The sequence below is a fragment of the Callospermophilus lateralis genome, chromosome 4 (assembly GCF_048772815.1).
Source record: "Callospermophilus lateralis isolate mCalLat2 chromosome 4, mCalLat2.hap1, whole genome shotgun sequence".
NCBI classification, from domain to species: domain Eukaryota; kingdom Metazoa; phylum Chordata; class Mammalia; order Rodentia; family Sciuridae; genus Callospermophilus; species Callospermophilus lateralis.
In genome coordinates, this window is record NC_135308.1 from 110,558,996 (window position 1) to 110,584,893 (window position 25,898).

Genomic DNA, 25,898 nt, shown 5'->3' on the forward strand with positions numbered 1-25,898 from the left:
CCTCCCACACCAATGGCTATATAACCTGCACTTTCAGGTAGCACTGGCCTCAGATGGCTTCCTTTCTTGTCCACAGCCTCTAGTTCTCCTTTTATTTCTTTAACCATCTCAAAACATTTGCTATATAGTGACCTCTCAACTCCTGCTTTCCCCTGCTGGGGCTACATCAGCCCAGCTGCTTTGTGTGGTATGAACACTGACCTCGCTGGTACTGAATGCTTTTTCCTTTGGCTATAACAGCATCCACAGTACTGTTTTATGCCACTAGGGGTCATTGCTGCATGTCAGAAGATGAGATGAGCAAGGACTGCTGTCCATGTAGAGCCCCGACTGGTCACAGATCTTAGATAATAGGCAGTCTTGGGAGATCATCTCAATCCTCCCTCTACCTCCACTCTAAAGTAATCTTGGATGGAAAGAGATTTTCTAAACTAAGACATCTTCAGTAAAGGCAATGTTTGATTTACTCCCACACCCATGACATCTCATATCTACACATACTACCAAAAATCTTTATAATGTCCCATAAATCTGACCCTATCTCTAGCATAGGCACCTTCCTGTTTTTTGTGTATCACCAGGCTTCTTATCCAGTTGCTTTATGGCCCAGAACTGGGCACTAGGATACAGTTTTGTCATCCATTTGGATCCTTACAGAACTAGAAATGAGAGAACATGGCCAGTTTCTTCCTGGGCTGTATCCAAGCTGAATCCTCTCTAGGGGTTTTCCAGGATAGCAGGCTAGGCACACATAGGCAGAAAGACATGAAAAGTGGAGACGTAGGAACAGGGAAGGAGGACTTTGTAGGGAGGGTCCAGGGTGGTGAAGCAGGGGCTGGAGAATGCTTAGATAGTTGTTATTAAAGGAACTGTACTATAAACCAAAGTATGTACAAATATTACCTGTTCCTCCACAGCTGCTGGGCTGCAGGCTGGTTCCTCACATACTCTTTCTCTTTCTTCCCCAGTTTCTAAGAGGGACTGAGGCCTCTTCTCTCAGCATGCTGCAAACCTGTGGTCTCTGATACTAACTCCCCTCCCAACCCCTGTTGTTGGACTGTACTGTTTGATGTCTTCTCTCACTTACTATGTATCTCTTTGTACTCTGTATCTATATATTGGAAGCTGCTGCTATGTCTCTCTTCTCTCTGTCCCACTCTCTAAATATCTAATGATGTATTTAGCAATTTCTAAGCATAGTCTATCCTCCTTATTTGGGGCAATAGGGAGGCGGGGGAATGTTTTCTTCTTTCTCATATACTTGTCTCACACTGAGTGGTGTTAGTCACTGAGCAGAGAACATAGAGATGATAAAATGAGAAATGGGAGCTAGAGGGCTGTGATCCTTTTCTCTCACAAACACATGTGTGCATGCACACATACACACATTCACACACTACTGACACATACATGTACATATAAAGCCTTAAGCAGAAGAATGTCTTAGCGTTCTAAGACGACAGAGAAATAGGCTCTTCCTCCCTTCTCTTTTATGGACAGCACGCACAGGGGAGGGTAAAATGGAAGGGCTGCTAAATTCTACATATAATTTTCTTAATATTGCCCTTACCTAAATCAAGAGATTCCAGATGTTTACCTCTGTCCTACAAAGTCTGCCTTTGCCTCCCTCTATTTTTCCCAGATGGGGACCATGGCTTGTCAAGGAACCTTTCCTTTTCTTGTCCAAACCCCTTTTGATAATCTCTACCCCTGATGACCATAACTCAAAGTTTAAAATATTCTCATAAATTGAGGAGGCGAGCTGGGATTATGGCTCAGTGGTAAAGTGCTTGCCTAGCACGTGCAAGGCCCTGGGTTCAATCCTCAGTACCACGTAAAAATAAATAAAATAAAGGTATTGTGTCCATCTACAACTAAAAAACAAATATTTTTTTTTAAATTGAGGAGGCAGATCCCTTCCCCACAGTCTGTCAAATAGCTGCTCATCTTTCTGTGGTGATAGTTATAGGCAAGTATAGTCAGAATGAATGATTCCTTGGGTTTGAGGATTGAACAGGGTGGAAAATTGCTAAGTGATTTGCATCACAATGTCCTCAGGTTGAAGCGATGAGCTGGATTCCTTTTTCCCATATTGGGCTACAAGTTCTTCCCATCTCTACCTTTTGGTTTGGGGGCTTCCAGTTCATTGGCAAAATAGTTGTTTCAGATGCCTTCATTTCAAACTGGAGCCTGGCTTTCCTCCAGTATAAGTTGTTCCCCATGAAGAGTTCCTTCTGTAATGTCCCTATGTGGTATAAAGTGCACTTTAGGGAAAGGGCAGGGCAGATTTTCCAGAGGTGGCAGAGCCTGGGGGCTTGACCCAGGGCTCTTCCCCCAGCCATTCTGAGCCCATGTGCCCCCTCTCCCACAGTTAATAAGATGGTTGCTTAAGTTCCAGATTATCCTTTCCTTCCACATGGTGCTAAGGTATTTTTTCAGATAACTTTTGGGATGAAGGTCACTAGCCAGCCCAAACCAAGAAGTGAAGTCTGGAGTCCAAATAATTTTACCTTTTTATGGATGGAAGATAGGAACCTTCAGCATCAGGGATGCCCATCATTTGGCTTTTTCTAAGTTGGGAAAGAGGTTCAGCATGATTGCCAGCTGGTAAATACAGGATACAGGGGCTTGTGAGTCCTTCAAGGAAAGAGTCCTTGCTCCCTTTACCTGTTGAGCAATTTTAGCAGTTAAGGACAAAATCAGAGGGGTCTGAAATAAATTCAAACTGGTGATTTTCAAACACTTTTCAAAATAAATCTTATGTAGAACTCCAGTGTAAAAAATAACATAGACTAGGGGTGTAGCTCAGTGGTAGAGCTTGCCTAGCACGTGCAAAGCTCTAGGTTCAATTTCCAGCACTGCAAATAAATAAATTAATTAATAAATAAAAATAAAGGGGGTGGGAAGGGAAATAATGCAGACCTGGGTAGTTTGCATTTTCTTTTCTCTTTCTTTTTCTTTTTGGTGGAAAATGCTTCATTAGTTGAAGATCCCTGGAAGAGCCCTAAGATATCCCAAGGGTTCTATAGAGTGGTTTGAAAACCACTGCTCTGAAGAAGGGGGTAAAATCTGGCTTCCCTACACCAAACCTATAACTCATAGAAAAGAGGGATGGGGTAAATGGGGTAAGGTAGATGAGCCATGCTGTCCCAGACCCAGTCAGAGAGGAAGGAATTTACCAGAACACCCGTGGACTTAGTATTTGCCAGCAGGAAACCTTAGAATCGAGGGGATTTAATGTAATTTTGCTACCAAATGATTCTTTAAAAGAACACACTTTAAAAAGATGTGAAGGTGTAGAGCAGATAAAAAGAGAGGTGACACAGGGGAGCAGCCTTCTCTTTAGCAAGATGTAAGGGAAATATAATTCACTTACACAAATAAGAACACATGCACAACTTTCACCAGAAGCTTCACACTGTATCCTCCTCCGCCTCTTCCTGTTCCCTACATTCACCACATCTCTTACAGATAGCCAGGCTCATCACAAGGGGTACCTGGCTTGCCCACTCACATCTGCCAAAATGTTGCATGCCAGTGTGGAAAACAAACCAAACTGCACAAACCCCAGTGTGTATTTACTCAGTGTACATAGATACCTTTAAAATAAAATAAATTCAATGATGACTCCATGTGTTGTTGCAAATCTTCTTTATCACTCTTCTCGATCACTGTTGCATATAATGGCATTTAACAGCATGGTATATATCCTTCCAGATGTTTTTCTACATATTCACATCATTTTTCTTTTCCACTTGACAAATCCTAGAAATATTTTCATGTCAGCGTATACTGACTTACCTCATTAAAACATATATAAACCAGGCGCAGTGGTACACGCCTGTAATCCCAGCAGCTTGGGAGGCTGAGACAGGAGGATTTCAAATTCAAAGCCTGCCTCATCAAAAGCAAGGTGCTAAGCCACTCAAGAGACTCTATCTGTGAATAAAATACAAAATAGGGCTGAGGATGTGGCTCAGTGGTTGAGTGCCCCTGAATTCAATCCCAGGTACCCCCCCCCCAAAAAAAAAAACCCACACATATATAATTGCTGGGCATGGTGGCGCACGCCTGTTATCCCAGAGACTCAGGAGGCTGAGGCAGGAAGATCATGAGTTCAAACTCAGCCTCAGCAACTTATCAAAGCCTTAAGCAACTCAGTAAGACCCTGTCTCTAATAAAATATTTTTAAAAAGGGCTGGGGATGTGGCTCAGTGGTTAAGTGCCCCTGAGTTCAGTTCTAAAAGAAAAACCACATAATTTTTCATATATTATCCTATAATTTGTCAAGTATTCCAGATATCTAAGTTGGTGGATATCTAGGATGGTTATAATTTTTAACAACAAAAAAAAATCTCTTAATCTTTTACCCAGACCCCACCATCTTAGTTCCAGAGTCAATTCCTTCCCCCCACCAATGTGTCATTATTCCTCCCCTGTTAACAGCTCAATTCTGTTCCAACATTATCTACCACTATTTTCTCTGCTCATCAAACAAAGCTTCTGAGATGGAGAAAAATATATAACCAAAAAAACTGGAGCAAGCTGGGTGGGGTGGTGCATACCTGTAATCCTAGCAACTAGGAGGCCGAGGCAGGAGGACCACAAGTTCTAGGCCAGCCTCAGCAACTTAGTAAGACCCTGGCTCAAAAGTAAAATAAAGGGCCACAAACATACCACTGAATGTAGCTCAGTGGTAGAACACTTACTTAGAGTGTATGAAGTTCTGGGTTCAATCCCTAGTACTGGGGGTAGTGATGGGCAACTAAATATGAAGAGCTACAAATACATCTGGACCTTCAGTGCTGCTCTGTATTCCTCCTGTGCTTCCCTGCTCAGTTCCCTTTCCTGTCCTCCAGAGCAACTGGCTTAAACCCTCACATCTCAAGATCTCCTGCCTACCACCCCCAGACAATTTTATCTTCTACTTAAAAAAAATAATGTAATTAAGCATGAAATTCAACCACACAGACAAAACTATGTCACGATATGTCCTTTCATTCTCCCTTATGACAAGTGATGAATCTCCTTTTTCTGAAGTAAATCTCTTCAAGATACTTAATTCTCCCTTACCGTAGGATGCTAGGGGCTTTTGCATATCTTTGCTCTTGTCTCTTGGCAAGTGCTCTAACACTGAACTATATTCCTAGCCCCTAGTTACTTGATTCTTGAGATTATTTACTTAGAACCTCAGTATATAACTAAAAGTGGCCTGATATGGTGGCACACACCTGTAATCCTAGCAGCTCTGAAGGCTGAGGTGGAAGGATCACAAATTCAAGACCAGTTTGTGTAACCCTGTCCCAAAATTAAAAAAAAAAAATCTGAAACTAGTTCAGTGGTAGAGCACATAGTTCCTGGTACCCACACCCCCACCTCACTCCCTGCAAAAGTGTTGCAGGCTTGGGTCATTTGCATCTTCTTCAGTAACATCATTTTTCCTTATAAGGTCTCACCCCACTATGAGTCCCTACTTTGCTGTGTTCTTCTCTATAATAGACTCCTCAAATTTCCAGAAACAGTACAAATTTCCCATCCCCACTTCCTCACCTCTCAGTCATTCCTTAGCCCGTCTTGATCTGGCTCTTGTTCTGCCCAAACTACTTTTCCAAAGCTTACCTCTTACCACATAAAACAGGCATTTCTCAGTCTTTTGTCTGCTTCACCTCTCTGTGTTCTCCACTCCTTCCTTTTTTTTTTTTTTTTTTTGATATTAGGGATTGAACCCAGGGCATTTTATCATTGAGCTACATCCCCAACCCCCTTCTTATTTTATTTTTTATTATTATTTTGGTACCAGGAATTGAACCCAGGGGCACTGTACCACAGAGCCACATCCCCAGCCCTTTTTATATTTTATAACTCAGAGTCTCCCTGAGTTGCTTAGGACCTCACTAAATTACTGAGGCTGGCTTTGAACTTGTGATCTTCCTGCCCTCAGCCTCCCAAGTTGCAGGGATTACAGGTGTGTGCCACTGCACCTGGCTTGTAGTGGCAGTGGCACACACCTGTAAATGCTTGCTCTATCCCAAAGTTCAGCCCTTGGTTCTTTCTTTGCTGTTTTGGGGAGATGTCATACATGTCCACAGACTTCCACAATTCATAAATCTGTATCCCTAACACAGACCACTTTCCTGAACTCTGGGCCCATATGTCTGTCCAGTTGCCCTCAGGTGCTCATACATATTCCAAACTAAACTCCTTTCCCTTACACTGCTCTTTTTCACTACCATCTCTCCTCATTTTACCCAGAAGCCTGGGACTCACCCTCAATGTCTCCCTTTTCCCCCAAACCCCATATCCGCTATGAATTTTCAAAATCAACATCAAACTATATGGTTAGGGCTGGGGATGTGGCTCAAGCAGTAACTTGCTCACCTGGCATGCACGGGGCACTGGGTTCGATCCTCAGCACCACATAAAAATAAAGACGTTGGGTCCACCAAAAACTGAAAAATAAATACTAAAAAATTCTTTCTCTCTCCTCTCTCTTTGAAAAAAAAAAAATCTTTAAATTGTCTCCCATTTGCTGGGTGCAGTGGTGCATGCTTGTAATCCCAGGGACACAGGAGGCTCAGATAGGAAGAGGATCCCAGGTTGGAAGCCAGCCTTCACAATTTAGTGAGACTCTATCTCAAAATAAAAATTAAAAAGGGCTCAGTGGCAAAGTGCCCCTGGGTTCGATCCCCAGTACCTGGAAGAAAAAAAATTACATCCCCTTCTCCCAACCCAACAGCCACTGCTTTAGTTCACCATCTGTATATAAACTTTTGCAACACTCCAGTCACCCTCCAGAATGATGCCTGAATGGTCCTTCTAAAAAGCACATTTAACAGAGTAAAACCACTTGAAGGATCTTCAGTGCCTACCCTCCCTAACCTTAAGTCTTGCTTCTTCCAACTAGTTATCAAATTCTAGTTCTACGTTATACCTACATCTCTCAGAAACACATTATTTCTTTCTCATCTCCAGGTTTTTTACACCGTTCTTTGAGAGCATTTTAACCCCTAGTTCTGAACTTTATCCAGCTTTCCCATACCCAGCACAGAGTCTCCATTCTCTTCCAAGGCTTCCCTGCCAGTTCCACTGCCCTCCTTCTGTCATTAGCATTTTGTCTTACAGAACTCTAGTGCAGCACTTATCTTGAATGTTGCCAACTATCTCCCCGGCCAGCTAGTAACATGAGACTCCCAACTCCTTTTGGGCGGAAACTATCATATCTCCCTGCTACAATCTAAGGAGAATGAATCCAAAGAACAGTACTGGGAAGGGGGTGCAAATGAATGCACTTATTATCACATTTTTAAATTTGTAGCTTACAGTGTCATTTGGGGTAATTTGGCCCCCATTTGTGTTTGCAGCTTGCGGAGTGGTCATGTATATTATCAAGTTATCTAGTCTAAAGCAGTTGGTATGGGCAAGGCTGATGGAGGAAGGGCTGCCTCCCACTTACTTGGGTACAAGTAAGTGACCAATAAATATTTGTTGAATAGATGAATGAATGGGCGAATTTTAAAAAGCTTGAGGCCACTGATAACAATTCTGGATTTCCCATTCTGGCTCCTACCCTATTCCTATTTGGTAAGGAAACGCTTTCGCGTTAGCCTCAGACTGGAGGTTACTCATTAGAAACTGGGCAAAGCTGGACGGCGGTGACTTTTCAGCGAATAAGTTCCCGACCTGGGAGTAAATCAAGCTGGCACAGGACACACTTCAGCCTCCTGGCGGGCCGGGGGCGGCCATCTGAGACCCCGAGTTCCCGAACGCAGGCCAGGCGTCAGGTGAGCCCACCCACCTCGCGGGCGTTGGGCAAGCAGACACAGGGGGCGGAGCAGTGGCTCCGCTCCGCCCCGCCCCACTCGCGCGCCTGCGGTCCAGCCTCCGGTCACGTGATAGCGGCGCAGGTGAGCACAGCTTCCGGGGTCGGGTGCTGGGATCGCGACCGGCTCCTGCTTGTACTCGGTCGGGTGCGCGGGAGACTATGGCGTCCTCGGTCCCGCCAGCCGCCGCACCAGCGGCAACAGCGGGCCCAGGCCCGGGTTTCGGCTTCGCCTCCAAAACCAAGAAGAAGCATTTCGTGCAGCAGAAGGTGAAGGTGTTCCGGGCTGCCGACCCGCTGGTGGGCGTGTTCCTCTGGGGCGTAGCCCACTCGGTGAGAACCAGTCCTAGCCCTCACAACCCTGGCAAAAGTCCCTCCCGCGCCTTCGGGTGTCCCTGTTTTCCTTGCTCCAGCATTCCCAGCCCCTCGCGTTGCCATTTCCACCGCCCCCACCCCCTGCGCCCGGGCTGCCCAGATCCCTGCTCAACAACCCCCAGTTGTACCCCCAGGTCATCTTCGGGTTGCTGATTTAGTCTTCCCGCTCCGCCCTTTACTCCTCCCCTAGAGTTCCACCTTCCCCACCTGAAATCCAGCTTCCTCTTCCCTGGCTTCTTACACCTAGTCCAGTCTCAACCCCAGGCTACGGAAACTAGCCCTGATCAGCTCCTGCAGGAGGGACATTAGGGGAGTGGTTCTTTGGGTTGTTGGTGGTGAGGTCTTGGTGTGTGGAAGGGTGTGGAGGAGGGGTGGAGTAGGTGGGTGAAGGAGATTATTCACTTTCCTTTCCACCTTGCTTTCTAGCTTCAGTCCTTGACTTTGGAGCCTTGGTTGTCTGGGGGAAAGCTCCAGGTTTTTTGGACCTTCTAATCCTGCTTGTCCCTTCCTTTCCCTTCCAGAGGAACAGCATTTCTGAGCCCCACCTTGAGCCTAGAGGTTGTACTCAGTACTTTATGTATGTATGCATTTGGTCTTAATTGCATCCCCACTGCTGACTGGAGTGATGGTATTCTGTGTAAGTGGGGCTTATTCTTGTACAAAGAAAAGGTTGAGGAGCTCTGGTCCCAGAGACACCAATTGTTGGTGAACTTTAGAAGGAGGAAACTGCTCTAAAGGGTATGACCTGGGAGTCAGGAGGATGCCAAGAACGCTAGTATATCTCTCCTGGGAGGCCTATAGCTGGGCTGCTCCCTTTCCCTCAGATCTGGAGTGGGAGGGATGCAGTGATCTTAATGTGGCAGGGAATATTTTAGTAGTCAACTTCCTTGAATTGTTATAGTCAAGGCAGACTTGTGGAGGTGGAAGGGGGTGCAGATGAATGCAGTTTTTAATCACATTTTTGATTTGTAGTTTAGAGTATCATTTGGGGTCATTTGACCCCCTTTTGCATTTGCAGCTTGTGGAGTGGTCATGTGTTATTATCAAGTATCTAGTCTAAGGCACTTGGTATGGGCAAGGCTGATGGAGGAAGGGCTGCCTCTCCATGTGTCCCTTCCAGTTGACTCATCCATCCCTGTGGGAAGCTTAACAGGAAGGTTTTCCCTTTGGTAAGGATTGGGGGGATTACATGTAAGACCTGCCTCAGCTTCTTTAGATATATAAACTTCAGCTCCAGCACCGAAACCTCCAGCCAACATACATCTACTTCAGGTGTCTGGAATGGAGAAATTCCTTGAACATATGCCTTAGTGGTGATTCAGCCTGCTTAGCAGGTGGTGAGGAGGGGGCAGGAAACGCTATATCTAAATTTTAGGCTGGGAATCTCAAGTGACTTTTTTTCCTAGAGGAATATGTTCTGTCCTCCTTTTCTACTGAGAATGGGAGGAGTTACATGCATTTCAGTGTGTGGGATTTAGGTTAAACCACAATTCAACCTTTCTCAAATGATCAAGTAAATATAAGTAAGGCATTTATTTATTCAGCTAATGAACATTTCACAACTTTCCTTTCCCTTCCAGAGGTATGGGATTTCAGAAAACCTACCCACCCTGAGCCTAGAGATTGTACTAACTCAGGAATAAATAAATACACACACACATATCCCCATTGCTGGCTGGAGTGATAGTATTTGGTCTAAATGAGGGTCATTGTGCTAGCTAGGCACTTGAGAAATGTACATGATAAGGACAGGTCCTGCTTTGAAATGCTCACAGTCTTGAGGGATATACTTGCATAAACTGATGTTAAGAGTCATGTGGTACATGCATTGCTAAAGGCAAATAAAAGGTGCTGTAGCAACACCAAGTAGAAAGCACATCTCCTTGGGATTCTTAAATACAGGAGCCCCCTATCTACTCTGAGTTAGCAGGCTGCAGATCCTGGGAGTAAAGGACAGCATGTGATACTTGCATCTTTTGGGTGGTGTATTGGCTTAACTTTAAGGAATAGACACCTAATGGACTCATATTCTCTGAGGGCCGGCATTCCCTCTGAGATCAGCTGCTCTTCCTTTACCTTATACTTAGGCAGGTGGGCACCTGCTGCAGAGAACTGGGTCAGAGTGCTCTGGAAGGACTGTCTTGTTTTAAAGGAGATACCTTTTATAGAATATGAACATTTCATTTTCTTGCCACTTTTGATCTCCTCAAGAGTCCTATTAACTCTGTGCGCTTTAAAAAATGTTGTTTTTTTTTAATGGAACACATGTAACTTTGTCTTGAGTCTGCAGATTTTTTTTTCTAGAATTTCTCACAGCTTTAAAAATAGTCCTAAGTTGCTTACAGGGTTTGCCTAATATAAAATTCCCGTTGTGAGCATGAAGTTCCATGGGGGAGGGAGTGTGAGGATTGCTTACCACAGTCCTTCTTGGGCAGCAGAATGGATTAGACACATTTTTCTCACTTCAAGATTATGTACAGCCAGTGTTTTTAAAGGAAAAAGGTTTGAGTTGCCCTTTCCTGACTCCCGCCCAGACACAGTATATAAGTGCTCTCCATACCCTTACTTGCTGCCTCGCTATTCTTGTTTTGACTTATCAGATCAATGAGCTCAGCCAGGTGCCTCCCCCAGTGATGCTGCTGCCAGATGACTTTAAAGCTAGTTCCAAGATCAAGGTTAATAATCATCTTTTCCACAGGTAAGTGGAGGAATCCTTGCCCTTCTTATGGCAATCTCTTAGAAAAATAATAATTTTTTAAAGATTCAGGGAGTTAAATTGTTTTAGATTTAGAAGTCAATTTACAAGTTGTATGGTCTAGGGGATGGGGATGTGGCTTAGTGATAGAGTACTTGCTTAGCATGTATGAGACCCTGGATTCAATCCCCAGCACCAAACACATACAAAAAAAAAAATGTTGTATAATCTAATATCCTTCTCAATGCAGAAATTCAGTTTGGTGGGGGAAAAAAATATTAAAATAATTTCTAATATTGCCTTCATACTTGTATTTACCAGTGCTATTTCTCTTTTAGCCTGGAAGTTGCATAGAGTAAATGTATTCAGATGCATTACCATTAGCTTCAAATAGGAATTCCTTGAAGTACTTTAGCACCCTTTTATTAGAATATACTTTTCAAAACAATGATACCTATTTCCAACTTTAGAATGTCTTTAACTTGCTTGAGATTGGGGGAATGCTCCTATTTGGATGGACAGTAGATCCTTGATCTACTTATACTACTTACTAGCCTTGTGACTTGGGCAGGTCAGTCAATTAACTTGAGACACAATTTCCCCTTCTCTAAAATGGGAACAATGTACCTTTAAAGTACCTTATGGGGTTTTATGAGAATCAAATGAGCAGCTGGGCTCATTGGTGCATGCCTATAATCCCAGTGGCTTGGGAGGCTGAGGCAGAAGGATCATAAGTTCAAAGCCAGCCTCAGTAACTCAGCAAGGCTCTAAGCAGCTTAGCAAGACCCTGTCTCAAAATAAAATATAAAACTGGCTGGGGATGTGGCTAGTCTTAAGCACCTCTGGGTTCAATCCCCGATATCTCATCTTCCCAAAAAGTGTAAAGGTGCTTTATAAACTTCCAAGCCTTATATAAATGCAAAGTGATATTGACACTTTGTTGTCTTATCTTGAAAACTCATATTAACAGAGAAAATCTGCCCAGTCATTTCAAGTTCAAGGAGTATTGTCCCCAAGTCTTCAGGAACCTTCGTGATCGATTTGGCATTGATGACCAGGATTACTTGGTGAGAACATATTATGGAATGAGGGTAATCCCTAGCAACTGGGAGTCCTTGGGAGAGTTATGTTTGGTAAAAGGAAAGCCTCAGCAAATATGATTCTTTATCTTTTAGTGGTCACAGACATCTTTTAAAAATCTAATGAAAGTTCATGAAGCTAATTTAATGAAGCTGTCTTTGGGGAAAAATATAGGTACATTAAAAATTATATCAATTTAAGGGTTTTATTCACTTTCAGAAGCATTTGGGTGGCCATTATCCTATGATTTGTATCTCCACGTAAAATGTGAGGAAGAGCCTCTAGCCTATTCTTTTGTTTCCAGGTGTCCCTTACCCGAAGCCCCCCAAGTGAAAGTGAAGGGAGCGATGGCCGTTTTCTTATCTCCTATGATCGGACTCTAGTCATCAAGGAAGTATCCAGTGAAGACATTGCTGACATGCATAGCAACCTTTCCAACTACCACCAGGTCAGGCCTCTCTCCAGCTCCATTTTATCTTCCTCCTCCTCCCTATTCATTCATAACTCAGCTGCCAGAGCACATGGAGACTTCCTATCCCCTTTTTCCCCTGCAAAGTATCTCCCCCAGAAGCACTTGATATCATGTTTTTGAAAACTAGGAATTTAAGCTGGACACAGTGGTGCACGCCTGTAATCCCAGTGATAATCCCAGTGACTCATGGAGGCTGAGGCAGGAGGATTGCAAGTTCAAGGTCAGCCTCAGCAATTTAGGGAGACCTATCTCAAAAACAGAAAGGGTTGGGATGTAGCTCAGTGGTAGAATGACCCCCCAGGTTCAATCCCCAGTAGCAAGTTTAAAAAAAAAAAGAAAAAATAGGAGTTAAAAAAAAGAAAAGAAAAGGCATACCTATTTGTGTTTAACCTAACGGCAGAAGAATTTTATATGTCCCTTCCCATTTGGTAAAAACCTGCTTCATCCTCAGAAGATCTTTTCACCCCACCTTCCATCCCTTACTTTATCCCTTATGGCTGGCTTTTTGGGACACTAGGGAACCCTGTGGAGAGACCCAAAGACCAAGTCAGCAGAAGTGGCTAAGGAAGATCTCTGGTAAGATTGTGGGAGTTAAGGCAAAGGAGCCTCCAAATTTTAGGACTTCCATTTACCAAGAACTGGGAAACAGAAAAAGGAACAGGTTTTTGGAGGAAGATAGTTCTGATTTGGACATGATGAGGTTTAGATTTCTATAGTTTATTCAGCTACAGATGTCCAGTCAGTGGCTGGGATACCAGTATAGAATTCAGGGAAGAAGAGTAGGCTAAAAGTATAGTCTGGGAGTTGTACATGAGTAAGTGATCATCAAAATCACTTGTTACCACTTAAAATCACTTAGAAATATAGATAAGATTATTGAAGGAAAATGTGTGGAATAAGATGAGAAGAAGGTTGAAGATAGAACCTAAGGAGGCTCAGAGTAGATGGGCACTTTTCATTATTTATTCCCCAGTACATTCCATAAAGGATTTGAAGACAGAGGAACAGAATCAGAAGAGTGGTACAATGGAAGCTGAGCCTGAAGAGCAATTTAAGGAGAGACTGGTCAACAAAATTGGGTGCCACACCGTTGGAACATAACAATGATTAGAATACCTATTGGATATGACAAGTGAGGGATTGGGGGAGATCTCAGAGAGGGAAATGAAGGTCTAAATTCAAGTTCAGTGATTTGATATGTCAATGAGATGTAGGAAATGGTCTGATTGTTAATCACTTTTCTGTGAAAGTTTGCTTTGAAGAGAAGTAGGCAGCAAAACTGAGAGATGGGGGGCAGGAGCTGTAGCTTAGTTGCAGAGCACTTGCCTAACATGCATGAGGCACTGGGTTTGATCCTCAGCACCACATAAAATTTTAAAAAATAATAATAATAAAGGTATTCTGTTCATATATAATTACAAAAAAAATTTTTAAAGAATAAATGCTCCTCAACTTACTAAAAACAAAAAACAACAACAACAACAAAAAAAAAACCAGAAATGGGCTGGGGATGTGGCTCAAACGGTAGCACGCTCGCCTGGCATGTTTGCGGCCCGGGTTCAATCCTCAGCACCACATACAAACAGAGATGTTGTGTCCGCCGAAAACTAAAAAATAAATATTAAAAAATGTTCTCTCTTTCTGAAAAAAAAAAAAAAAAAAACAGAGATGGAGAGATGGTAAGCATTGAAAGAGGCATTGTTTGTTTTGTCTTTTGTATGTTTGTTTTTTGCAGTGTTGAGATCAAATTCAAGGCCTCAAGTATGTTAGTCAAATGCTGTACCACTGAGCTGTTGCCCCAGCCCTGAAAAATGAAATTTTTTTAAGAATCCAATTACAGGGCTGGGGTTGTGGCTCAGTGGCAGAGTGCTCACCTAACATGCATGAGGCCCTGGGTTTGATCCTTAGCACCACATAAAAGTAAATAAATGAAATGAAGGTATTATATCTATCTATATCTAAGAAATATTTTAAAAAAAAAAAAGAATCCAATTACAGGGCTGGGGTTGTGGCTCATCGATAGAGCGCTCGCCTAACATGTGCGAGACCCTAGGTTCAATCCTCAGCACCACATAAAAATAAATAGATAGATAGATAGATAGATAGATAAATAAATAAATAAATATTTAAAAAAAGAATTCAATTACAGGTCATCATGTAGGCATTTATACTACAGGAATTTAGCCCACCAAGAAACAGCGGCCTAGGAATAATTTCATTGATAAGCAGATGTAAATTCTAATCCTGATTCTGTGACTACTTGCCTTTAGGAGGTCCTAAAACAAGGATAAGAAAACCTGGCCTTCCACATTTCAAAGAATGATACAGGTCAAATGAGAGAAGGCAATTTAAAATTAAGAGACATTAGGAAGGCAGGAGGATCAACAAGACCCTGGAAACTTAGACCCTGTCTCAAAATAAAAATTAAAAAATGGCTGAGAGTGTAACTTCATGGTAGAGCACTCCTGGATTAAATCTCTACTACCATACCCCTATCTCCACAACAATTAAGAGTCATTATACACATGGAAGAAATCAGTGGAGATGGGGATTCAAAACCTGTTTTGGGCAGTTTTAGGAAGCACCCAAAACTTTTGATCTTATAACCTCTCTACTTGAAGTTTTCTGCCCCATCCTAGAAGGGTAGTGTTTGGATTCCCATCCCTGGGCTGTTTGTGTGTCTGCTACTCAGTCTGTCTTTATTCTTCATCCCCTCCCACCCTAGTACATTGTAAAGTGCCATGGCAACACACTGCTTCCTCAGTTCTTGGGGATGTACCGAGTCAGCGTGGACAACGAAGACAGCTACATGCTTGTGATGCGCAATATGTTTAGCCACCGTCTTCCTGTGCACAGAAAGTATGACCTCAAGGTAAGGACAGGTTAGCTAGGATTTAGGGGAGTATCCTGGTGGCCTGAGAATGGGGAAGGGACTGGGAGGATATTGGATGATTCCTTTTACAGGAAAGAAGGCTGTGGATTTGAGTACTCATCTTAGGTGCTGGGTTCTGTTCTTTTAGCCACTTCTGCTGACTTGGTCTTTGGGTCTCTCCACAGGGTTCCCTAGTATCCCGGGAAGCCAGCGATAAGGAAAAGGTGAAACTCATTTTAGGTGATAGGGTGAAGGATGGGGGTGAATGAAAGGGATCTTCTTAGACGAAGAGGCCATTCTCCATAACAGATGGTGATCACCAGATGTTTAAATCACTGAAAGGAAGAGAGATGTGAACTTTGGCTGTTCCAGGGATGGTTTGGGAAGGGAAAGAAGAACAACTGAATTGTCATTGGCATGGGTTATTCCACACAGAAGATTTGGGGATGGGCGGAAGGGTGCCAGGCTTTAAGAGTACTAAGTGCTCACCCTTTAATCTCCCTATTATGGGTGCTTGTATTCAAGTAACTACCTGCTGAAGGAGGAAGAAAATTCAGCATAGAGGGTATTGACTGAAAGTGGTGGGGTGTGAGCTGATGTTATAGTGGTAGAGCACTTGCCTAGCATGCATGAATCCTAGGTTCAATCCTCAGCACTGCAAAACAAAACAATAAGCTGTGATGTGAGGTACAGCTGAGTGACAGCCTAGGAAAGCATCAGTGTGAAGTCAGTGATCATAGGAGCTCTCTTCTCGAGGCCACTGAGGTGAACATAGAGTCCTGGAGATAGGATTCTTCAAGCCCTGGGGATGGGACTCCAAGATATCTTTTTCCCTATTTTAGGTTAAGGAATTGCCTACCCTTAAGGATATAGACTTCCTCAATAAGAACCAGAAAGTGTATATTGGTGAGGAGGAGAAGAAAGTATTTCTGGAGAAGCTAAAGAGAGATGTGGAGGTGAGAATTGGGGTGCTTTGAAATGCCTTTGTTCCTTTTTTTCCTCCTTTAGTTGTCTCTTCCATTTACAATATGAGAGAGCTCCCCCTTTCTCCTTATTCTTTGGGTCCTCTGCATGTAGCGGGGTTGGATGTGAGACAGTTACATAATCTAGAGGTGACCTGTGGAGGGGGTGCCTGGAATGAATAAAAGGGTGATATTAGATTTCAAAATATTTAGGTACTACAGGGTAGTAGTACACCCCAGCCTCAATTTTTACTCTTCCTTTCCCTAAAAGGGCCCCAGAAAGAGAAGAGTTGGTAGGGGTGGTACCTGGAAGTGGGGAGGGAGATCTGGGGTGTCTGATTTGTCAATGGGTCTCAGTTTCTAGTGCAGCTGAAGATCATGGACTACAGCCTTCTGCTGGGCATCCACGACATCATCCGGGGCTCTGAACCAGAGGAGGAAGGGTCCATACGGGAAGATGAGTCAGAGTGGGATGGGGACTGTAACCTGACTGGACCTCCTGCTCTGGTGGGCTCCTATGGTACTTCCCCTGAGGGTATTGGAGGCTACATTCATTCCCATCGGCCCTTGGGCCCTGGAGAGTTTGAGTCCTTCATCGATGTCTATGCCATCCGGAGTGCTGAGGGTGAGAGATACTGGAAATTTTGAGGGTGGAGAGGGAGGATTGTCGCTGGGGACAGAGACTAGAGTGGTGGGTGGAGAGATTAGCTTTTCAGAACAAAACTGACTAGTTCCTGGGAAAGGGAATTGGGACTATAACTTTTCATTGTTGGTCTCTCCCCAGGCGCCCCCCAGAAGGAGGTATATTTCATGGGCCTCATTGACATCCTAACACAATATGATGCCAAGAAAAAAGCAGCTCATGCAGCCAAAACTGTCAAACATGGGGTGAGTTTCCCAAAGCCTTTCCTATCCTGTAATGATTATTCTTTGGGAAGAGAGCTGCTTATGTGTAGAATGGCAAAGGGAGAAAAATGGGCTGGGATGGGTTGGGGGACAGGGAATGGGGAAGGTGGTGGTTTGGATTGACACACTGATCCACATCTCCTCTCACAGGCAGGGGCAGAGATCTCTACTGTCCATCCAGAGCAGTATGCGAAGCGATTCCTGGATTTTATTACCAACATCTTTGCCTAAGAGCCTGCCTGACTCTGTGGTGATTGCTGCTTTACTCAAAAGGTGGTGGGCTTCTGAGAGGCTTGGGGGAACTGTGGATATTCTGGCCACTACTTCTCTTCCTCCTTTGCTAAATTCAGGCTGCAGGCTCCTTCCATCTATATAACTCCATTCCAGGTTCATCCTGGCCCCCAGAAATACATTGTTCTTTCTCCCCTTTATCCATTTTTTCCCCCTCTCTCCCTCCTCACAAAAAGCCCTCTTGCTTCATTAGAGAGGTATTGTTGACTTTCTCCCAAGTGCCTTGAGCTTTGTAAAATATCCTGTTGTTTCTATAAAATAGGAGGAGCTGGGGGCAGGGGGTTGTTTGCCATCCTCAGGACCTGACTGGACAAATGGACCTGGCTCAAGCAACTACTCTGGATGCACTTTGCTTTTGGGATGAACTAAGAGTGTCTGAATGTTGCTGTTAACTTTATAGAACTCACTGTGGCATGCTTCCCTCCTGGTAGGCCCTGGGATGGAGGACTTTCAGAATCTACAGATGTGAGTGCAGGCCTGCACACACATGATGGAAAATGGCCAATCTGACACATGGAAGTAGGGTGGGGAGTGGTCAGGAGACTGGCACCTCACAGAGGCAGGACCTAAGAGGACTTTTGTGACTATGCAGGGAATTGGAGAGTCTCTGTCAAGGATTGACTACTCTCCAGTTTCTTCTCCCCCTGTATTTCCACCTCCATCCATCCGCACTTCTGTCACAAGAGCCGGAGATGTCCAGAAGTGTTCAGGTTTGGGTGAAGGTGTTTTGACTACTGTTGTGCTATCCCAGTACATGGCCTTTCCTAGGGCTGGAACCCTACAGAGGGTATGTGGCCAGTTCTGAAGGCTGGGATAATGGGATGTAACGTAAGGTTTATTCCCATGTTAAGTTTCTTTTCTTCCTGCCTAGCTATCCCCGATGTTTATTTCCAGTACAAAGGAATATCTCTACCTGGGTCAATTCTGGTCATTTCAAGAGGATGGAGGTCTCAAGTGTAGGGACCTCCCCCTCTCTCTGGATGTGTGCACCTAGCATACTTCCTTCCCCTGCCCTTTCACAAACAATTTTTCCAGTTGACTTTATTATTCTGTTCTCTTCTATTCTGTCTTATACTGCTACTGTGTCTCCCAGGGGACAGATGGCCTTCTTTGTCATCTTCACTCTCCACCCCCAGAGAGGAGTCAGAGCCATAACTCAAGTCACCCAGCCCCCTCCAAAGATAGCTGAGTTTGACACATGATATTTTCAGAATGTAGAGGACCCTGATGAGAAGAGATGGATTTTTCTCCCGTCCCCCCTTTGGGACCAAGACACCCGTTTGACTTGCTATCCTCTATTCTCCTTGTAAAGCTAGGTACCAGCAGCTGGCCTGTGGGGATGCAAAGCTGCTTTTCTCAGCATCTAGCTGGGATGATCAATCTCACAAGAAGTCATGAGGTCATATGGGAGAAGCTCTCTCTTTGCTTTCATCTTTTTTCCAAAGAAGGTAGCAGGAGGAGTCGTCCCCAGTTAGGGATTGGATCCCCTATAATATCTTCTTTTCAGGGGCCTGCTGGATCTTTTCCATTCTTACCATCTACTTTTCCCCTGTTGAATGCAATAAAACTCCATGACACCAGCAGCTGTTGCTCTTTAGAACTGGATTTTGGGGTGGGGGTTGGCAGTAGAGTGCTTGCCTAGCATGTTCAAGGTCCAGCTCAGTGGTAGGGTGCTTGCCTAGCATGTGGGAGGCCCTGGGTTCAATTCCCAGCACTTCAAGGAAAACAAAACAAAACTGGTTTTTCTGACCATGAGACTGATGTATCATGGGTATTATGGTCTTCCTTTGTTGCTTCTGTTTTTTTGTCTTTTTTTGTTTTAATTAATAAAATAAAATCCTGTGTATTTACTTCCATTACTATCACAACACAGAAAATAAATTATTCAATCCAGATTCCTTCACAGAAACGCTTTGTATTTCCCCTTTCTGACGAATCCAATGCTTAGGAGTGCAAAGACCCAACTGAGGAATTCTGGTCTTGGAAGTGTTGGGCCCTAACTAAAGATGAAGATTCTCATATGGCTATAAACTTAAAAGGTGGTGAAGGGTGGACAAGGAATGGAAAACATAAATTTTGTGGGAGCTAAGCAGCAGTGGGAGCCAGGGAGGAGTGGGATGAAATAGCCCTTATACCCCAGGACTCTGGATTCAATCACAGTTTTTGTAAAGGTGAGTGGGCCTTTTAGGGCACCAGCTAATCAAGGAATTTGGTAGTCTCCCAGGCTTCCTGGAAAAGATGGGAGCGACTACCCCTCCAGGCCAGAAGGGGAGTGAGAAAAGGGGTGGATAACTAGAGGTTGTTGCTAGCCTGGGAGATGAGTATGTCTTGGTTGAGGAGGTCTTTCGGTTGGTGGAAAAACCTAGCTTGGAGTGGCCCCAGGGAAGTGAGTTGGACTGGGGGCGGAGACTGCTCTGATGTGGGAAGCCTAGCAGAGCTTTTTTCCTTTGAGAAATTTTAACTCTATTTGAACCATACACTTGACACCCCCCACCCCAAGCCATTTAAAGGTTTGATCGCTTTCCATTCTGCTCCATCCTCAGTCTCTATTTGTGGAAAGAAAGAAAAAAAAAAAAAAAAAAAGGCACTTATCACGGCCCATCTGAGGAGAGCAGATTTGTGTGTATGTTTGGGGCAGGGGGGGTCACAGAAGGTAACAATCTAGAAAGTGGCAAGAGATGAGGGTGGGGATTGAAGTTTAGTAATGGGGCTTATTTGTTTTGTAACACCAATGCTTTGCTTTTTACGAAGACTTGGCATCTTGCATTGTTCCTCAAAGGCCCTTCTAGCAAAAGCATTTCAAAAAACTTGCCCACCCCTTCAAATCCCCATTACCCACCGATACTGTCACCCGCCCATCTACCACCAAATCCCAAGAGCTGCCACGCAGCTGGCTGGGGAAGAAAAGGCAGCGGGTTCCTCTAGGAGGGACAAGCGAGAAGGGTGGCGTCTCTAAGGGATTTAACCTCCTACCTTTGGTTCCGTGACACCACCCCCTCCCTCCAAAGACTGGGACTGAGCCTCCATTTTTGTTTTGGGGCGGAAGGGCAGGGGCTCCCGGGTAGAAGGGGTCAAAGGAAACGGTTATCACCTGGGAAGGGAAAGGGGGTGCTGTCTTCCCTCCATCCCTTTCCTTCAGTCTGCATCCCCTGCACCCACTTCTACCTTCTCGGGGTCTCCCCCCCGCCCTTGTTGCTAAGGCCCGGACCGTCATCCCAGCAACAGCCTCAGTCATGTGACCGGCAATGGCGGCGCTGACGAGAGGTAGGTGAGCCCGGCGCCCCCCACACCCACCGCGTGTCCCCCGGACCCCGCTCGCACCTCTCGCAAGCCCCCCGCTCCCCCTGAACCCCCGCCTCCTCCCTCTTCTTCTGCACGCGGCGCCTGGGCCCTCTTTGGGGCCGGTCTGATCATTTTTCTAGCAGCCTCCAGCCTTGGCCTCCATTTGGGGGTTCCGAGGGCCGCAAGCGGGCCGCCGTGCACCCCCACCCAGCGGCGGGGCTCGGGGGCTTCCGCGAGTGGGATGCGGGGAGTTGGTTCCGGGTCGGGTCTTGGAGGAGGTCGTGGGGGGAAGGGTGGAGCTGCCTCAATGGATGCCCCCAGGGATTCTTGCCCTTCCCGGCTGTCCCTGCCTCTGGCCGCTGTCTGGAGGAGGGACTGGCCTGGTGTCCGGCCTGGGTTGCCCCACAGGAATCACGGAACCAGCCTAAATTGTGGCCCCGCCTCCCTTTGCTGTGCCAGCGGGACTTGGGGCTAGGACACCTGCGTCCTGGGTCTCCTCTGATGAGGAGGGGGCGTCCTACCATGCACAAACAGTATGGGCTGAGACTCTAGGGTTCCATTTTCACTTTCTGAATCTTGAGGGGCATATGGCCTTGAGGGGACTGTCATGGAGGCACAAACAGATGGTGACTTCTTTTTGGATCAGTCAAGAAATTGAGGTCATGCTAATGGCCCCTCTTTCTAATTGAGCTGCACTTGGAGGTGTTTTGGGGACACTCCTATAGTTGAACTTGACTGGACTTAGGGGAAACATCAGGCCCCTCCAGCTGAGCCCCACCCCTCCTAAATGCAGATAGGGAACTGACTGGCAGTGCTGCCTGCGCTAGGTTTAAAAGGTGACAATGAGAACTTTGTTATTGCAGGGGCTGCTACCACTTTGTTGGCATCCCTAACAGACTTCAGCTGCAGGGATTCAGTTAGCTCTCAAGGCTCCCACTCAACAACAGGGATGAATTATTTGGGAATATGGAGTAGGGCAAAGAGTTGGAAAGAATAATAATAATATTCCTATCCATGTGATTTGACAAAGGTAGCAAGAATGACCTCTGTCTATGGGCTTTTTCTTTTTTGACTTATCTGTGCCCTAGTCTCCTCCCTCCCCTCCTCTTTTCCTCAGAGCTGGGGGGTTTGGGGGAGATTAGCATGTCGAAGTTCCTTTAGCAACTTGGGGAGAGGCAGGGGACAGGATTCTGCAGGCAGAAGAGAGGAAATGGATGAGAAGTTTTGTTTTTGTGCTGGTTAGTGGAAATGATCACATTTGCCATCATAACCCTTTACCTTCCCCCTTACTCCAGCCCTGGTCAGCTGAGTGTAGAAACAGGGATTTTTGCTGCCATCATCTTCCATGGGCTTTCCAGGTACCTGCCCCCACTCCCAAGAGAACCTCAACCCTTACACTAGTTCTCTCAAATGTTCCAAGTAATCCTGTTCCCAATAACCTACACCCAGGTTCCTATCTGTTATGTGGGCTGCTGGATGGGGGCCTGTAGGGGTTGGGAAAGGGATTTTTCACTTTCCCTCCTTTTCCTTCCCACCCCACAGGTCACACAACCTACAAGTAGGGAGCAGGGGAAGAGAGAGTGAGCCTGCATGCCAATTTTAAGCTCTTCAGGATCAAAGTGAGCAAAAAAGAGGGTCCAAATTCTCTCTCCCATTTAAAGAGCCCATTTTTCACCCAGAGGGTGGGGGTGGGCAAGTTTCTATGATCTTGGGAGAAATGAAAGGAGAACCAAGACTGATGCTTGTCTCATGTAAAAATAAAGTATGGAAGTTTTCTTTTTCTTTAGGGGGTGCCAGAATATGGGAAATAGAAAATGAATTTAGGGGAGGGCTTGGGGGTTGGACTTTGAGAGAATAGAGGTAATGGATGGATTGGAAGGTACCTGAAGTAGGAGGCACTTATATGTGTCAAATGGGGGACCCCCCACCCTGAGTCCCTTTCACCCTGGGGGCAGTGTCGTTCGTCCTGTCCAGAATGGCAGCCTGTGGAGGCACCTGCAAGAACAAAGTGACTGTCTCCAAGCCTGTGTGGGACTTCCTGAGCAAAGAGACCCCAGCCCGGCTGGCCCGGCTTCGGGAGGAGCACCGAGTGTCCATCCTCATAGATGGCGAGACTTCTGACATCTATGTTCTCCAGCTTTCCCCACAGGGTCCTCCCCCAGCCCCTCCCAATGGGCTCTACCTGGCCCGGAAGGCCCTTAAGGGGCTGCTGAAAGAGGCAGAGAAAGAGCTGAAGAAAGCTCAGAGGCAGGGGGAGCTTATGGGCTGCCTGGCTTTGGGGGGTGGTGGGGAACACCCTGAGCTGCACCGCCCAGGCCCACCCCCTCTTCGAGCAGCCCCACTCCTGCCCCCAGGGGCACGGGGGCTCCCCCCTCCTCCCCCTCCCCTGCCTCCTCCTCTTCCTCCCCGTCTTCGGGAGGAGGCAGAAGAGCAGGAGAGCACCTGCCCCATCTGTCTCGGGGAGATTCAGAATGCCAAGACGTTGGAGAAGTGCCGGCACTCATTCTGCGAGGGCTGCATCACCCGGGCACTGCAGGTGAAAAAGGCCTGCCCCATGTGTGGCCGCTTCTATGGGCAGCTTGTGGGCAACCAGCCTCAGAATGGGAGGATGCTGGTTTCCAAGGACGCCACCCTCCTACTGCCCAGCTATGAGAAGTATGGCACCATTGTCATCCAGTACGTCTTCCCGCCCGGTGTCCAGGGGGTAAGAAAACCACAGCCTGCCCTTACCATCCGTCTGGTTTCCCTAAGCTTGTCTCTGATTTAGGGAAACTAGCGGAGGGTGGGTGTGTTTTTTAGATGTGATATATCCTGCTGTCTCCCAGAATGCCTTCCTATTCAGTGCCCTGGAACTAGGAGTTCCCCTTGAAGCCCAGCTTTGTCTATCTCCACGACCCCCAACACACACATATAAAAATCAGATACGAGAAGCTGGGGTTGTAGCTCAATGGTAGAGTGCCTGCCCAATATGCAGAGGCCCTGGGTTCAATCTCCAGCACTGCAATAATAAACTAAAACAAAAACAAAACAAAAACCCAAAATGGTATGAGAGAAAGGAATTGCATACTAGTTCCCTGATGGACATGGCTGTTGATAAATATTCTCAATAGAGGTAAACTCTGTGGAAATGGTGATCCTAGTGTAGGCAGGCACAAATGATAGGGATCTGACTATCCTAACAGCTGGGAGTGTTCTTTGTTTCAGATTTATGAGATACTAAAAACTTGATGGGAGTGAAAGGTAAAAACAGTAGTGGTCAAGAGCCTACAAGTATCTTCCTGCTGAACAAAGAGTAATGTCCAATTCTGGTTCACAGAGGGATGAGGAAGCTCTGAGAAGAGAAATAGAAAATGGAGCAGGTTAGACAGTGGCAGAAACATAAGGAGTGTTTTCAGGTGAAGGAGGGAAGGCAGAAAGATAAATTATTCTGTCTCCACCTTTCTGCTGAGTTATTTGGAGAGTCCTAAGGACCAGCTACCTTCTATCACTTTTGAGAATCCATTTGTTGCTGAATTGAGGCTTGAGGGATTGTGACGGTCAAAAGAACCTCTTAACAATAAGGATTATGTCCAGAAACAGGCTTTTGCTGCCCAGACCTGAGAGTCACTCCTTCTATGGAAGGCTGTCAGCCTGCTGTTGCCTGTCAGCACCAGCTGGGGGTGCATAGACAAAAGGCTGGCCAACTCCCCCCACCCCATTAGCATCTAGGCCTTAAGAAGTTCAGCTGCTCACTCTCCACTCTGCTTCTTCTTCTTCCAGGCTGAACACCCAAACCCAGGAGTTCGGTATCCTGGCACCACACGGGTGGCCTACCTCCCGGATTGCCCTGAGGGCAACAAGGTGCTGACCCTGTTCCGAAAGGCATTTGACCAGCGTCTCACCTTCACTATTGGCACGTCCATGACCACAGGGAGACCAAATGTCATCACCTGGAACGACATCCACCACAAGACCAGCTGCACAGGGGGACCCCAGCTGTGCGACTCCTGTTCATTTTCCTTCTCTTGGATTCTCCCCTTGTATTTCCACTGAGGGAACAATATCAAACCCCTCCCTCTGGAAGCCTCTTAACTGTAGAAGATCACCCCAAACTTTTCAACCAACTCTGTCATCTCAGTCTCTCCTAGTTTCAATCCTGATGTGCCCAGTTTAACCTACCAAAATATGCAGAATTGGGCTTGGTTTTGGAGGTCCCTCATTAGGGGAGGCAGGGAGGATTCTGAACGGGGCCTATACTGAGTGGCCTAGAATGAGTGTGGGCATGAGAATAAAACGAGCAAGCCCAAACAATGAACCCTGACCCACATTTCTCTTTGCTCCCAGGTTTGGGTACCCGGACCCCACCTACTTGACCCGGGTTCAAGAGGAACTGAGAGCCAAGGGTATCACAGATGACTGAAGGACAGCCCCCATGCCAAGGCCCTGCCATCCTCCTCTTCTAGGACCCAGCGGAAGCCTCTGTTCTCCTCCCTCCCCCTGCCCCCACACCACACTAGTAGGGGACCTGTCTGACAGGGAGGGAGTTCAGAGGGGAAAGGGGCAATCCCCTCCCCATCCCCCAATGGCCAAGTGCTTCAGTGCCCTGTGAGCCACTCCCTTCTGTCAGAGGCTGGTCTCCAAGGCTCTGCTCTCTGCTCCCCATGTACATACTCCTAGTTCCCCTGCCCTTCCATTGCTCTTGGCTTCTGGTATGTGCTGTGCTCCAGTGACCAAGCTGAGAAAGGACCTGGGTGGGTCACTTGAACCCCCGCTCCCACATACTGCTCCACTTTGGGCTAATGTGAGTCCCCCACCCCCATGGAGCCAGCTGTGTGTTCATAAGATACAGTTCTCCTACTTTAACTTTGTCCTTTCTCTCCTGTGTCTCTGTCTGTCAGTCTGTCTTTCTCTCGCTCTTCTCTGCCCCCTATAAGGAGCCTCCTTACCCTGTTCTGGAATCGCCGCCAGACTGTAGCTTTTAATTTAATAAAAATAAAGTAAAATATGCAACTCTCTATGCCACACCCATTATGTTCCGTGGACAGGGTGGGGGTGGGGTGAGGAGCAGGACCTGCTGAGAAGGGGAACGGGATGGTGAGGAAATCCCCGCGTGCCTTCAGTCTCTCTGCCTCTTGAGAACCCTGGGTTTCATGGTGTTAACTGGT

At 46.0% G+C, this 25,898-nt stretch overlaps 2 protein-coding genes across 5 annotated transcripts; both read left to right on the forward strand.

The window, feature by feature from the left end:
* The first annotated feature begins 7,908 nt into the window (after nucleotides 1-7,908).
* Pip4k2c (phosphatidylinositol-5-phosphate 4-kinase type 2 gamma) lies at nucleotides 7,909-19,367 on the forward strand. 2 transcript variants are annotated; one of them, XM_076854772.1, is made up of 10 exons: nucleotides 7,909-8,152; nucleotides 10,795-10,892; nucleotides 11,860-11,956; nucleotides 12,274-12,417; nucleotides 15,167-15,313; nucleotides 15,499-15,537; nucleotides 16,156-16,269; nucleotides 16,633-16,900; nucleotides 17,060-17,163; nucleotides 17,332-19,367. In XM_076854772.1, the coding sequence occupies exons 1-10, from the start codon at nucleotides 7,982-7,984 to the stop codon at nucleotides 17,410-17,412; spliced, it is 1,263 nt and encodes a 420-aa protein (XP_076710887.1). In that variant the 5' UTR covers nucleotides 7,909-7,981; the 3' UTR covers nucleotides 17,413-19,367. The 2 variants fall into 2 exon arrangements, with proteins under 2 accessions (XP_076710887.1, XP_076710888.1); XM_076854773.1 differs by lacking the exon at nucleotides 15,499-15,537.
* A 1,161-nt stretch (nucleotides 19,368-20,528) lies between these two features.
* Dtx3 (deltex E3 ubiquitin ligase 3) lies at nucleotides 20,529-25,748 on the forward strand. Of its 3 annotated transcripts, none has more exons than XM_076853053.1 (6): nucleotides 20,529-20,736; nucleotides 22,050-22,112; nucleotides 22,297-22,373; nucleotides 22,729-23,458; nucleotides 24,514-24,731; nucleotides 25,078-25,748. In XM_076853053.1, the coding sequence occupies exons 3-6, from the start codon at nucleotides 22,345-22,347 to the stop codon at nucleotides 25,151-25,153; spliced, it is 1,053 nt and encodes a 350-aa protein (XP_076709168.1). In that variant the 5' UTR covers nucleotides 20,529-20,736; nucleotides 22,050-22,112; nucleotides 22,297-22,344; the 3' UTR covers nucleotides 25,154-25,748. The 3 variants fall into 3 exon arrangements, with proteins under 3 accessions (XP_076709168.1, XP_076709169.1, XP_076709170.1); XM_076853055.1 differs by having other exon boundaries at nucleotides 20,530-20,736; nucleotides 22,710-23,458; XM_076853054.1 differs by lacking the exon at nucleotides 22,050-22,112.
* The last annotated feature ends 150 nt before the right edge of the window (nucleotides 25,749-25,898 follow it).

Excerpts from the sequence above, each read along its gene's own strand:
- Pip4k2c (XM_076854772.1), top strand. The coding sequence starts at position 7,982 with ATGGCGTCCTCGGTCCCGCCAGCCGCCGCACCAGCGGCAACAGCGGGC. Across the intron at positions 15,314-15,498 it reads ACAGAAAGTATGACCTCAAG|GGTTCCCTAGTATCCCGGGA; the intron begins GTAAGGACAGGT and ends GTCTCTCCACAG. Across the intron at positions 15,538-16,155 it reads AAGCCAGCGATAAGGAAAAG|GTTAAGGAATTGCCTACCCT; the intron begins GTGAAACTCATT and ends TCCCTATTTTAG.
- Dtx3 (XM_076853053.1), top strand. The coding sequence starts at position 22,345 with ATGCCAATTTTAAGCTCTTCAGGATCAAA. Across the intron at positions 22,374-22,728 it reads TTAAGCTCTTCAGGATCAAA|AATGGCAGCCTGTGGAGGCA; the intron begins GTGAGCAAAAAA and ends CGTCCTGTCCAG. Across the intron at positions 24,732-25,077 it reads TGCACAGGGGGACCCCAGCT|GTTTGGGTACCCGGACCCCA; the intron begins GTGCGACTCCTG and ends CTTTGCTCCCAG.